The sequence below is a fragment of the Cyprinus carpio genome, chromosome B23 (assembly GCF_018340385.1).
Source record: "Cyprinus carpio isolate SPL01 chromosome B23, ASM1834038v1, whole genome shotgun sequence".
Lineage (NCBI taxonomy): Eukaryota > Metazoa > Chordata > Actinopteri > Cypriniformes > Cyprinidae > Cyprinus > Cyprinus carpio.
Genome location: NC_056619.1, coordinates 7304058 through 7318497, shown reverse-complemented (window position 1 = coordinate 7318497; position 14440 = coordinate 7304058). Strand labels below are relative to the sequence as shown.

General features: G+C 36.6%; 1 protein-coding gene across 1 annotated transcript in view; it reads left to right on the top strand.

The window, feature by feature from the left end:
- The first annotated feature begins 1296 nt into the window (after positions 1-1296).
- Positions 1297-14440, top strand: part of bmp7b (bone morphogenetic protein 7b) — a 43378-nt gene continuing 30234 nt past the window's right edge. The window contains exon 1 of the mRNA XM_042750757.1: positions 1297-2001. Coding sequence (XP_042606691.1) covers positions 1602-2001 — 400 coding nt within the window. The 5' untranslated portion in view covers positions 1297-1601. The remainder of the gene's footprint in view (positions 2002-14440) is intronic.

Here is a 14440-nt window from a genome sequence, read left to right as displayed (position 1 = left end):
ATCAACACATCCTCATGATTCATTTTTATGAGTTCATTTGTTGAAGATTTGAACCAATTTAAAACCAAATTATCTTATATTCCTTAATTTCCTGTTTGTTTTTAAGTGCAACATGAAGAGTGGTGAAAAAGTTGCAATGAAACAGAAGTATACTTAAAAACAAAACAAACAAATAAAAATTTCTCATTTAATGCAAGGTGTTACTTGACAATTCCATTGCAATTGTTTTTCTTGAAATTTCTGTGTGAAAACTTATTTTTAAGTAAATCATTTTTTTTCAGTGTAGCGACAGATATTTAATTCCGTATTGTGATGTACATCTGCGTGTACTAGATTATCGAAAAAGAAAAAATGTAGGTTGGTTCATTGACTGTTGGATTTTGATATGTGTGCACTGATGTTGCCATTTTGGGGATTTTGTGACCTTCTCATTGTTCTCATTGATATCACTAAAAATACTGAAAAAAAAAAATCACCAAATATATTTAATTATAACCAAAATAGCTCCTTTTCACAAAACATTAATACACTTTTATGAATGTTTTGTGACAAGGAGCTATTTTGGTGATATTTAAATATAATTGGTGATTTTTGGGGGGTATTTTTAGTGATGAACAAACAAACAAACAATTAAAAATAAGGTAGACATGCTGTCATTTGTAATGTTTTCTCTGTTCTCTTGTTATCATGTAAATACAGCTGAAATCAACTTATGTGTATAGAAGGTCCATGCAGTTAATATGCGTTAGGCTAGCCGAGACTTGTCATTTGCACTTATATATTGTTGCTCTTTTGTTAGTTTTGACTGCTTTATTGTTCTCATTTGTAAGTCGCTTTGTCAGTTAAATGACTAAATGTAAATCTAAATGTTAACAGTAGGCCTATATTTCTACAACGTTCTTCTGCTCAAAGCACTGAACAATACTACTTTATTTTTTAATTAATTCTCTTTAGACGTTTAGGTTACTTATACACGTTTGAAACATGGGGTCAGACAAACCTCCCATAATTTAGCCTACAGCCAGCGTGAAACTAACGTTTTCTACTCGCTTTTGAGATGTTCTGATTGTAATCTCTACCCTCAGGTAAGATCTCCAGCACTACAGGTAATACCAGCAGTATAATTCACTCTCCTTGACATGTTGCAATATCTTGACACAGCGAGACGCGCGTCGGGGCAACTTGTTGTCGCCGCAGGTGCATTTCTGAAAGCGCGCATCCATGAAGCGCGTAAAGCAGCCTGCACCCATCATTACAGTTCAAAGACAAGCATCTGCGGAGCTAACCCACCGTTATCAGTCGCCTGCGTCCTCATACCTCCCTCTCTCCGCTTAGTTAGCGGAGTTTATGCGGCTCCGCTTCGCTCCTCCTCCAGTTTGCCATCTGTACTCAGAGCTCTGCGCGTCTCCAGGTTGAGCGTCTCCAGGATTGGTTTAAAACAATCGCAACAGGTTACAAGTGCGTTAATGAATCCGAGAGCGTTCAATAGTGGGCGAAATGTTGGAACAAAATAATTAATTAAACCAGCGTTAACGTTTCAGTCATCACCTATTTGGATTGGCTCATTTATATTTGGGTGAAACTCTGCGCGAAAGTTCATCATGGTTTCGTTGCTGGATTTAAGCGCTCTTGTTCTGTTGCTCGTTTGGGGATATTGCGTCCTGGCGGACACGGTCTTCACAAACTTTACTCTGGACAACGAGGTCCACTCTAGTTTCATCCACCGGCGCTTGAAGAGCCAGGAGCGCCGGGAGATGCAGCGGGAGATCCTGTCAATCCTCGGGTTACCGCACCGGCCGCGGCCGCACCTCCACGGCAAGCACAACGCCGCGCCGATGTTCATGCTGGATCTGTACAATGCCATGTCCACTGAGGGAGACGAGGAGGGCTTCTCGTACCCCTACAAGCCGGTTTTCACCACTCAGGGACCGCCGATTGCGACCCTGCAGGACAACAACTTTCTGAACGACGCGGACATGGTCATGAGTTTTGTTAATCTAGGTAAGATGCACTGACAGTTCTGGGATGTCAAATGCCATAATTTAACCTGCCAAGTGAAACTGCGCCCACCTATGATGCTTAAATTGAAACTAATTCAACTATATTAAAATCCATGCAGTGCATAAACGCTCTTATTTAGTCATATTGTGTACTATGAAATAATAATTAAATATGAATGGATTTAATAGGTCAAAGAAACACTATAGAACATTTGTACACAATTTTGACAAAAAAAAAAAGTCCATTTAATGAACTTTATTAGGCTACAAGGCGCTCTGGAATAGACTACTTGATTCTAATTGGTCAACTCATCAGTCAAAAATCTTTGTTTATAAAACGGATATTTCTGGTCCGTGCTTCTGATTGGTTAACTTGGGCATCCAGTTGTGTTATTTTCCACAATATGTAACTGTCTCTGTGAAACCCAGGCTAAATTCTCAAAATCTATAAGTTTGATTTGAACCATTAAAGGGGTCATATGACGCTGCTAAAAAAAACAACAAAAAAAAAAACCCATTATTTTGTGTATTTGGTGTAATGAAATGTGTTTATGCGGTTTAAGGTAAAAAAAACCCCACATTATTTTCCACATACTGTACATTATTGTTTCTCCTCTATGCCCCACCTTTCTGAAACACTTGATTTATACAAAGCTCATGGTTCTGAAAAGCGAGGTGTGCTCTGATTGGCCAGCTATCCAGTGCGTTGTGATTGGCCGAATGCCTAAAGTGTGTGACGGAAATGTTACGCCCCTTAACATACTGTGATGCCTAGTGTCCTGGCTATAAACGAGGCATTAGTATCATCAAGTGGGGACATAATTACTGATTATAATGACTTATACTGTATTTTTACTGGTTGTGTTGCGTAAGTATTTACAAAGTAGTTACAAAGTAGTTACAAACTACAAAGTAGTTTCACTTTCAACACTCCAAAGAGAAAGGAAAAATTGAAATTGCTTTGTATGACCCCTTTATTTTCACTATGAAGTGAAACATCACAGCATTTTATTCTACATTGTTGAGGCCCTTTCATGAATTTGCTTATTAAAATGAAAAGTGAACATTCTAAGAACAATTTGCAGTAACCGTTCAATAAAACCAATAAGACCATGCTATGGCTATGATGGAAAATCACATCTTTGGGGTTTTATTCCCATTGTACCCTATCATTGAGAACATTATGTGGGTTAAAACTTAGAAAAACAACATATTTGATTGATAGTTTTATAAGAAACAATTTCAAGCTGCATAGCATGCATAACTCTGCTATTTAGTGTTTGTATAGATGTTCTTGACAATGTCACAAAGTCTGGTTCCAAAATGCGGTTTATTTTGGAAGACAAAGAGCGGCTAATGAAACTGCAGCGTTTGAATGTGAAACATCATGATGGGGACTGCATTCTATTCTATCTGATAGTCAGTTCAAATAAAAGTCAAAAATCAGATTGATCCTCTGCCTCTTCATGTTTTGGCATCGACAGGAAAGACCTGCCACAGAAATCAAATAATAACAGGACTGAGTGAATAATTACTGGCCTAAGAATGGGGATTTTCCCCCCCGAGAGTCTTAGATGTTTTATTTGTTCCTGGGCCAAATAGCATGCATAGTTCTCTCCTTCATTGTTTGTTTGATTTTATTAGGCCACTTATCTGTGCAAAGTCTTAACCTTGGCGTGATTTCCATGCTCCTAATACTGGTGAACGCAAACCTATATTTGCATTGTGTGTTTTGGGGAGTGATAATAAAGCGCTGTCGCATTCCCAAGAGTCTGCTGTCTCAGCGCCAGCTGTGTCCTCCGCTAATGTTCAGGTGTTCAGAGTTGGCTGTCTGGGAGCTCAACGGTCTCTTTATCTTCAGTTTTTTTTCTCTCTGCAGTAATGATATCAGCTGACAGAGGCACAAGTGTTTTGCTAAGTGCAAAGTACGTCTCATGACTCGTTTGCTTAACTGCAGTGAGAAAGCCTATGGGGCCACTCATGTATATTCTTGCATTCAAAAGCAACAATGGAATGGCCCTTAACTATGGAAACCATAGTTTCTGCCAAAACCATTTAATGTTGCTACTGTAAAACCATGACACATAATATATACATGTCAGTTTGATTAATGCCTTTTTTTCAGCACCGTGGTAGCTACGGTTCACTATTTTATTATAAAAACAATAACTGTAATAACTTTGGTATTTTGGCAACACGTCTTGTATGAACGCTCCCACCATTCAAGCAGCTTTTAGTCATCCACCTTTACCTCCACCTAAAGTATAATCTTTGACACCGCCTAACTTTCCTGCCTTAATGTTTCATAAGTACCTGACTTGTCTTATCAGCGAGCCTGTTAGTTTCCTCATTAAAGCGTCATCATCTGCACGCAAGCACAACACTGCCATGCAAAGTGTGATTTATTGTCCGATAAGAGCAATTATGTTGTTAAGGGTGTGATTTGTATTGCTTTATATTGGTAAGATGGGTTGGATTTGATAGTTGAGTGACGATCGGAATTCTTTTGAAGCTGTAAAACCTTTATGACGTCTCAAACCTGTATGGCTTTCTTTCTCTTCTTTGGACACAAAAGAAGATATTTGGGCTGATTTAAAGGTTTGGAATGATATGTCAGAATACCGAACACCTTTAAATAGTGATCAAGAATTAAAAACATATTTTGTTTATTATAATGAAAAGAAATGATTCATCTGAGAAAAGGCTAATGTGTGTGTCTGTGTGTGTAAGTATGTGTATGACTGTAGGGAGGGAGGTGACAGTGTTTCTTATTCTGAAATGTGTAATTATCCAGAGGACTGCTGTATTGTGCCTATTTTGGACAAGCACTGACACAGATGGATTTGACCACAGAGGCTCGCAGAATCAAGGGCCTCTCTCTCTTTCTGCTTTGCTTTCGCGCTTCCCGCCAGCTTTAAATGAAACAACCTGCTGTAGCCGCTCCATTCAACCAAAACCAAGTGCCACAGCACACCTTTTATATTAAACACAGTGTCAACAGAGACTTTCCCCTTTGGCATTTTGCAAGAAGAATGTGCAGATATGTGTATATATATACTTAATTTACACTGTGGTGGTTACGTAAGTTGCTATATTGCATTAGGCCCAGAGAACACTGCATGGATGCCATACGATATGAGGGTTTTGCTTTCTTCACTGAATCTGCGATCCATAAACCTGACAGTTAATCATAACAAAGATGTTTTACATAATCAAAATAAACACAAGGAAAACAAAAAGAGTTCACGCAGAAACCACATGCGATCCAGTAACATCTAAAGAGTTTTTAATGTTTACTGGAATATGATTTCCCCTAAATCCCTTTAAATTATAAAATGGCCAATTATGTTTCCAATGGTTTTAAGAAGAAATGTATCATTTGAGCTGGGTTTTTTTTTTTTTTTACGTGTAGAGATCCATTCAGTGAAGAAAAGCTCCTGCATTCTGTTGCAGATTTCAAAGTTTAATTCAGATAAACCAATGTTTCAATCAAAAAACCTTCTTCCGAAACCATTTTCCTAAAGAAAAAAATCTCACATGTGAATTGGATGCACTATTATGTGAATTGAACAGTGTGTGCTGTTCTGTGTCAGCTGCGTCACACCGGATCTGGTTCTTATGTTGTTGTGATTTGATCTGAATGAAAACGGCGTATCCGTGTGACGCAGCTGACACAGAACAGCATACACTGTTTACGTCCAGCAAATATACTCCAAAATGGCACTAGAGTGACGTGGAGGAAATTGTTGATTAAAGTTGTAAATTTGTTTCTTTTGCGCACAAAAAGTATTCTCGTAGCTTTGTAAAATTATGGTTGAACCCCTGATGTCACATGGACTGTTTTACCAATGTCCTTGCTACGTTTCTGGGCCTGGGAACATTTCAGTTGTGTTGCTGTCTATGTAAGGTTAGAGAGCTCTCGGATTTCATCAAAAATATCTTAATTTGCGTTCTGAAGATGAACGAAGGTCTTAAGGGTTTAAAACGACATGAGAATGAGTAATTAATGACAGAATTTTCATTTTTGGGAGAACTATCCCTTTAACTGAATAGATGTTTTAAAAGAGATTTACTTCTTTTAACCGTTTCTTTTCAACACCAGGTCTTCCTGTCTTCTTACCTACATATACTGTCTGAAGCTTTTTCAACTTTTCAGACACATGCAACATTTTCAGATGAAGCGATTTAAGTGTTTCTCATAAATGATGAAAAGAAAGTGTACTTCTTGTGCCCTCCATCTTGACGACTTGTAGTCTTTCCTCCTGAATGAAGCTGGGTGGCATTCGCTGCTTCTAAAATATTATGACAACACTCGTGGATCTGATTTCACAGATACTCCTCTGAAGCGCGGTGGGGAGGTCTGCTGAACGACAGGCTCTAAAGAGGCTTTGTTTGGCACGGCCGGACCCTCTTCATTCCTACAAATGTTTCATGAGGCTGGGGCACAATTTACGACAGACATGTGGGTGTCTCGCTGCTCCAAGAGAATGAATCTTTCCGTCTGTCGGATGAAGTGCGTTTCAATTCCAGCACAGGTGTGACTCACTAAAACTGTTTGTAGTAGAACTGGAGGCAATGGCTTTGTACTTGAGTTCAGAGTTTTATAGAGCCATCTGTTTCTGAGTTATGGTATGTGTAGGATATAGTTTTGATGATATTCAATGTCTGTTTTTATGTAATTCATTTTAATATTGAGTTGATATCCAAGTTCTAGTTGTCTCATTCAGATATGTCTTGTCATTCTGCCCCTAAAAGGGTCTCATTTTGTTAGGTTTAATGATAACAGAGATGTTAGTGTGCCGTGTGTAGAGTAAGTGGGTGGGGCACCTGGACATTTTGTCTCTGAGTCACCTTAGTAAAAAGCCCAGCTGTGTAAATGGCTTACGGCATGTATGTAAAATGTAAATGCAACATGCTGCACGCAACACGAGTCAAAACTGCGGAGGGAGTGTGAACGCTCCAGGGATCTAGAACATGCTTTTCAGTGTGTGAAATGCAGACACTCGGCAAGACACTACTCAAATAAATCCACAAGGAGGAATACTAATCAGTGTTGATTCCTAGCTGAATGTTTAGGTTGCTGTTTACCATATAATTAAAGTGTATGGTGAATATCAAGAACCTTAAAGGACAAAAACTTTTCAGACACTTTATTGCATGTTAATGCATGTTAAATGGAATTAAATTGAAATGTAGATTACATTTCTATTAAATGCAAATAGTTTTGCATTTAAGTTTGACCAACTTAAAGGGACAGTTCACCTAAAATTTTAAATTCTTTCCTTATTTACTCATGCTCAAGTTATTCCAAACCTGTTTGAGTTTCGCTCTTCTGTTGAGCACAAAAGAAGATATGTTTTTAACCAAAGAAGTCAATGGATTTGTAATTACACAAAGATGACTTTGTGTAATGCAATTTAAAACTTTAAAACTATGTTAACTTCAAATGTACAATAATATTTAATAACACACTACAGTTGAAATTATCTGGAAGCCAGTTTCCTTATTAAAAATAAAAAAGGTAATTGCGACATCTCACAATTCTGATTTTTTTTTTCTTGCAATTGCAAGTTTGTATCTGACAAGTAGATCTGACTTTTTTCAGAATTGTGTGATATAAACTTGTAATTGTGAGTTATAAAGTTAGAATTTCGGGATACAAACTTGTAATTGTGAGAAATAAAGTCATTATCCCACAAATTTGACTTTATCACGCAGTTCTCACTTTATAACTTGCGCTACAAGTTTACGTTGTGCAAAAAAATCATAAATGTAAACTTATATCACACTATTACGAGAAAAGTCAGAATTGTAAGATAAAAAGTCACAATACATTTTGTTTTCACTGGCAATAATGGGAGTCCATATACCTTAGTATGTTAGTCAACACATTAGAATAAGTATATTTAAAGTATGAAAAAAATATTAAAACAATGATTTGAATGGAATTTAGGGCCCTATCATGCACCTGGCGCAATGTGGCGCCATGCATGGTATAAACCTTTTTGCTAGTTTCAGCCTGACGCAGTACTCATTTTCATGTCCTGTGCCACGTTGTTTAAATAGCAAATGCATTTGTGTCCATTTGTGCGCTCATGGGTGTGCTGGTCTAATAAAGAGGTGTGTTTAGGCGCATTGTTGGTGCATTGCTATTTTGAGGAACTGAAAATAGACTGCACCATAAACCAACTCAAACCTGGTCTAAAGTCTGGCGCAATATTTTTTCTTTGTTAGTTAAAAAGCGTGTTAGTAATATGCACCTATAAGGGGGTGCACAACCCATGTACACTTTGCTTATTACACACACAGGGATACGCAGCAGCACACAAACATTTTTAAAAATGAAAAAAAATACATTAAATAGCGAACACACCGTGGCGCAAACGTAACTGGCTTTTAAAGCGGATGGGAGATGAGACTCTGATTGGTTTATTGCACGTTACGCTCAAAAAACACCCATCACTCATTAAGAGAATAAGGGCAACCCATTTAGACCATGCGTCCAGCTGCACTGACCGTTTTCCCGTCGTTAAACTAGCAAAAGTGGATTCGGACACACCTTGAGTGCACCTGCGCTTTTGACCATGCACTTAGATCGTTAAAATAGGGCCCATTAAGTCAATATTTGATATTACTACAACATTTACTTTTTAAAAGTGTACTTACGTGTGTTAAGAAACAGTCATGAAAGTGAAATCTGTTTGAGTACACTTAGTGGCATTTTATTTAATTAATATTATAGATATCAAGGTCTTTAATTGAGTCAGACCACTTTGTGGTTCCTTCCTTTAAAGTTAGAGTTACATATTTAGGTGGGATGTCTCCATCCTAGCATGTCAGGACACATACAAACACGTCCAAAGAGTGAACTATAATTCTGGCCACTACAAGATTCATTCGCTCTATTCACCTAATGTGGGAGCAGAATGAGGCATTGGAGGAAAAGATGTGCAGAAAATGGGTGGGAGAGCTAAAGACACAAGGTGTTTCTGAGTGGACGAGGGACTTGCTGTGTAGTCAGTTGTTATGTTTTGTTTAAAAAAAAAATAATAATATTTGGAAAATAGTGTGCTAGAGTTCTCAAAAAATTACTATTGTCTGCTCACTTTCATTGCTTGAAACATTCATGAATAAATAAATGTTGGCTAAAATAGTGCTTTTTTAACTACATTAAACTATTTCCACACTAATTTTCTCTATCAGATAAACTATGGTCACGATACAATTAATTACAATTAATGTTAATGCTATAAAAGTTATGTATCTTACAAAGCATCACAATTATGTTGCCGGAAACATCCTTAAATTCTGATGTGTGTCTGTCTAGGTTTTGGGACAGACCTATAAATTAGCTTCGACCAGCACTGACTCCAAATCCAGGTGCATTTGAACAGTTCAGTCAACACCAGACTTCCAGCAGGAATTAGTCCTGATCATCTAACTGGATCTTGCCTATTACGAATGAAACTTCTCTCTGCGAGTGCTCAGACTTCCGGCAGTCTGAGAGTAAGATGGAGAGGGGTGAAATGCGTTTGACCTGACCTGACCCCGCCGTTAGCTCAATCGCACCCCAACACTGCTGAGAGTCCTGTCGGCTGAGGAAATGGCCTGTCTGCTACCTGCCACGAGAAAGAGACGTCATTACCCCATCAATTTTTTTATGGGTCTGTTTTCCGTCTCTCAGCCCCGCTAATGCGCTATTGAGAGCATTAGTCACAGCTCGCTCTCATGCGATCCTCTGGCTAGCATGCGAGTGGAATCTCTGATAGATAGATAGATGAGAGGGAGGGAGGAAGAGAGACTAAATGCTTCATAGTTATTACGCCTCTAATTGATTCCTGTCCTTGTAATAGGTCACATTTACATCACAGTCTCTGGAGGATTCACAAAAATTAAACAGCACTCCTGGCATCATGAGCCACACATCCGAACACAGAATAAAGGTGAATGAACTTGTGTGCGTTACCATTAATACTTAGCAGATGTTTAGAGGAAACAGACAATGGTGATTAAAAAATAGTCAAGTAATGTTTATTTAAATAGCGCTTTGTATGATACTTTGTTTCATAGCGGATTCAAACTCATAAACAAGAAAATAACAGCATTAACTTTACAGCATTCCCATAGTGTCCTTATTGAGCTCGAGTCAGTTCAGTGTTCATCAATTATGAAAGAAAGCTCTACAGAAAACAACTTATTATTATTATCTGAATATTGATACTGAATATTAACCAAAACAAAAAGCATAATGCAATTAAAAGTATATTTCAACCAATAATGAAAATGATCACCTACTTATTGTCATGACATGGAACACAAAAATGTAATGAAAACAGTGTTTTCAAGAGAATGTCTCTTTAAATGTCATGTGGTGTAATCATAAAAAGTAAAAATTATTCAAATATTTGCCCACATCATAAATATGTTTTCGTTACCATTAATAATGATAATGATGATTATGATAATGATATTATTATTATCATATTTCTTTTAAAATGTTTTGAAACAAATATAATAAATTATTAATTCACAATTCTTTTAGGAGTTGCACCACATGACTAAACACCCACTAAACACCCATGAAGGTCTACATGAATGAAGGACATCTCTATAAAATAATTTAATGTTTGAGTTATTTTCTCATTTCAAATGACTTTTAAAATATTAATAGTCAGTGTATCAGGTTGTTAAAATGTTATTATTATTATTAGTATTAGTAGTATTAGCATTAGTATTAGTATTATTTGACATAACAACTAAAATATTTTACCATAAGATTATAAACCATATGATTATTAACTGCCTTTTTTTACTATTTAGTCACACCACATAACATTTGACATGACATTGAACAGTTTAAACAGAAGAAACATATTGACTTTGACCTCATTATATATATATGTATATATATATATATATATATATATATATATATATATATATATATATATATATATATATATATATATATATATATATATAGTGATATCTATACATTATATAGTGCACAAACTCTCTGGAGTCTCACTACAACAATGGGTAATCCTCATGGAGTCTTTCAACAATGGGTACACCACACACACACATTGCTTTCTGCCACACACACACACACACACACACACACACACACACACACAGATCTCTTTGGACACTCAGGCTCATGGCTGGCAGTCAGTAATGTTTTATAGCGGCTAGGTAATAAGGAGCTTAGTTTGGGAAGCATGATGTAATAGGTACATTTGTTAAGATTAGCAGTGTGTTGTCATTAAAAGGCGACTGAGTCAATGCACATTCACAAGCGAACACATCACACCATTGTTTTGCTGTTTTTACATGGTGTGTTTGTGTTTTGAAGGAATAAACTTGTGTATATAATTCATCCTGGACTATTAACAGTCTCTGTCATGGAAAATAAATGACGCCCCATTCAGGAGGGATTGTAGGATTTTAGTCCACCTGATGTGTCAGTTTTTCGCAACTGTCATCATTTACTCATCTTCATGTTATTTTAAACCCTTTTGACCTTCTTGACCTTTGAGCACAAAAGGAGATGTGTTGTCATTTTTGTTCTTTTTGGAGCTCAGCAGATCATTCTGCTAAAGGTTTCATTTTGTCCTATAGAAAAAATAAAGGCATGCAGGTTTGGGACATCATAAGGGTGAATAAAGTTTTTTCCTTCACTTTAAAGATCTGGGCTTGTATCCAAACTTAAAAGAAAAAAGAAAAAAAGAAAAGAAGAAGAAGTGCACTTAAAAACTGTGCTTGTTTATGTTCATGTTTATGTTTTCTTTGCGCACAAAATGTATGCTTGTAGCGTCAGTTGAAACGCTGATGTCACATGGACTATTTTAATTATGTTTTTAATACCTTTTTGGGCTTGAATGTGTCAGTTGTGTTGTTGTCTATGGAGGGTCAGAAAGCTCTCGGATTTCATCAAAAATATCTTAATTTGTGTTCTGAAGATGAACGAAGATCTTACAGGTTTGGAACGACACGAGGGTGAGCAATTAATGACAGAATTTTCATTTTTTGGGTGAACTATCCCTTTAAGTGTCTGAAAACTTTATAATCAGTTTCTTAAATGACATTATTTCCATAATAAGTACTCTTTTTGAAAAATACTTATTTGTCACAAGGGAAGGGTTGCATGTTTGAATCAGCTGTGTGTCAATAAGTAAAGATTCCAGACTAACAGATCTATATTTAGTTCAGTATTTGCTCATGTGTCTCTAAAGCTCCACAGCGAGACAAACCGCTGACACTGAAATGTAGGACACTTTCAGCACAGAATCATGTGGGACCATTTATATGTGATTTTCCATTTTTCCACTTAAAAGGATTACAAATGTTTTTAACTCAAGCACACCAGTCAAAACTGTAAAATGCATCACTGATTTATCAGGCCGGTCGGATATGTCCCGTCCAGTGTTCACCGGTCAGCTGGCTCACCGTGTGCTCATAAATGTTCAGAGAAATTATTAAAGTGCCACTAAGTGCCATTAAAGTGAGACAGTCAGTTATGGCATAGCTGTTGTTGCTAAATGCTAAAATATCAAGCAGAGTGTCTTCCTTTCTAATTCCTTTCTTCTTTGTGCCTCTTTTCCGTGTCTTTCTGTTGTTTCTCTGCCTCTGGGTCTGTGGAAGGGCCTTCCTAGCATTCCTGCTCTCAGCGGGCTGCCCTTGGGACACTGCCAGAGGTTAATACAGATGTTTCTGTGCATCTGCGGGCCAAAGCAGCTGTGTGGGGAACTTTATCTGCTCAAAGTCCAAACACACACACACATACTCTTACCCCCCACCTCCTTCTGTCCTTGTTTCCTCTCACACACACACACACACACACACACACACACACACACACACACACACACACACACACACACACACCACACACACACACACACACACACACACACACACACACACACACACACACACACACACACACAATCTAATTTGCATCCACTCTTTTTTAAGCGTACAAACTGTAGGTCTAGACATGTCAGTTCCTTCTGTGCAGAGCTTGTGTTTGCTGGTTGTTGATGTGACTGGTGCAGATGGACAAGTCTTGGAAGTTATAACAAACAATAGAGATCTTATAAGGAGAAAATGTTCCCATCGGCCTGCTTGGCACCAAATAAAAGGGAGGTTTTTGACAGAATTTGTTTCCTCTTGTTGAGTTTGATTAGTACTCTTGCCATGACATGTTGTCTTGTGTAAATGAAGTGTTACTTTTCTACCACTTGGAGATCATAATCGCTGCTTTCTATTTAATGTATTTCATTTTGCCTTTGTTTTATCACTTTTGTTGCTTTTCCTCTTCTCCTCTTCTTTTCTCTTTGTGAGGAAAATCAAGCATAACCTGCCTGTTTGTTGTTGGTCTGAGTGCAGTTTTTCTCACCCCTCATACATCTCCGGAGCATCAACATTGTGTAACATTGTTACAGAGATCTTGCTGTGCTGGGAAATATCAGAAAAAGCACAACAAAAGATTCCTCAGCTGTTTTCTTTAGTCCAATTGACAAAATATAAAAAAGGACTGGAAGAATGTGGAGAACAACCAAGAGGAATATCAGTGTATTGATGGCTGTTGTGAAATTCATTGTTTCCTCTCCCTCATGTCATCGTGAAGTTAAAATAATAAAATATAACAGAATACTAGAACATAGACATACATTTAATGAAATAGAAATCAAACAAACAAAATATTGTTTTGTAACTTTATATGTTTATATACATTAACACTTATTGCAATGGCTATTATTTGTATTGAAGCCCATCATGGTTGGGTAAATCAAAATAATTATTAAATGAATCACTTGATATGTTGGGACTACCAAATGTGTTGAAGGCCATTAACACAAAAACAAACAAACATGCTTTTGGTTAATAACTATGAGATAAAAAGCCAAAATTATGAGATACATAATTATGAGATTTAAAAAAATAAGTCAAAATTATATATATATATATATATATATGTATATAATTTTGACTAATTTTTTCTCATAAAGTTAATTAAGAAACTAAGTCACAATCATGCAATAACCCTCAAATTTCCTGACATAAAAAGCCATAATTACGACAAAATGTTGCAATTTTTGTCATAATTATGATTTTTTTTAATCTCATAACAATTAAACTTTTAATAATGCAAATATCTTTGACTTTTTGTCAAGAGTATAGTTTTTATCTTTTAATTGTTACTTTTATTTGTTACTTGTCATAATTTTGACTTTTCATGTCATAAATATAACTTATCTCATAAGTCTGACTTGTGCTATAACTTTTTATCTCATAATTGAATTAGCGTAACAATATTGAATTTTACTCTCATCATGACGTAGCATCCTATAATTTAGATTTTTTTTTTTACCATAATATTGCCTTCATTTCACAATTATGACTTAGTATTTCATACTTTTTACTTTTTATAATAA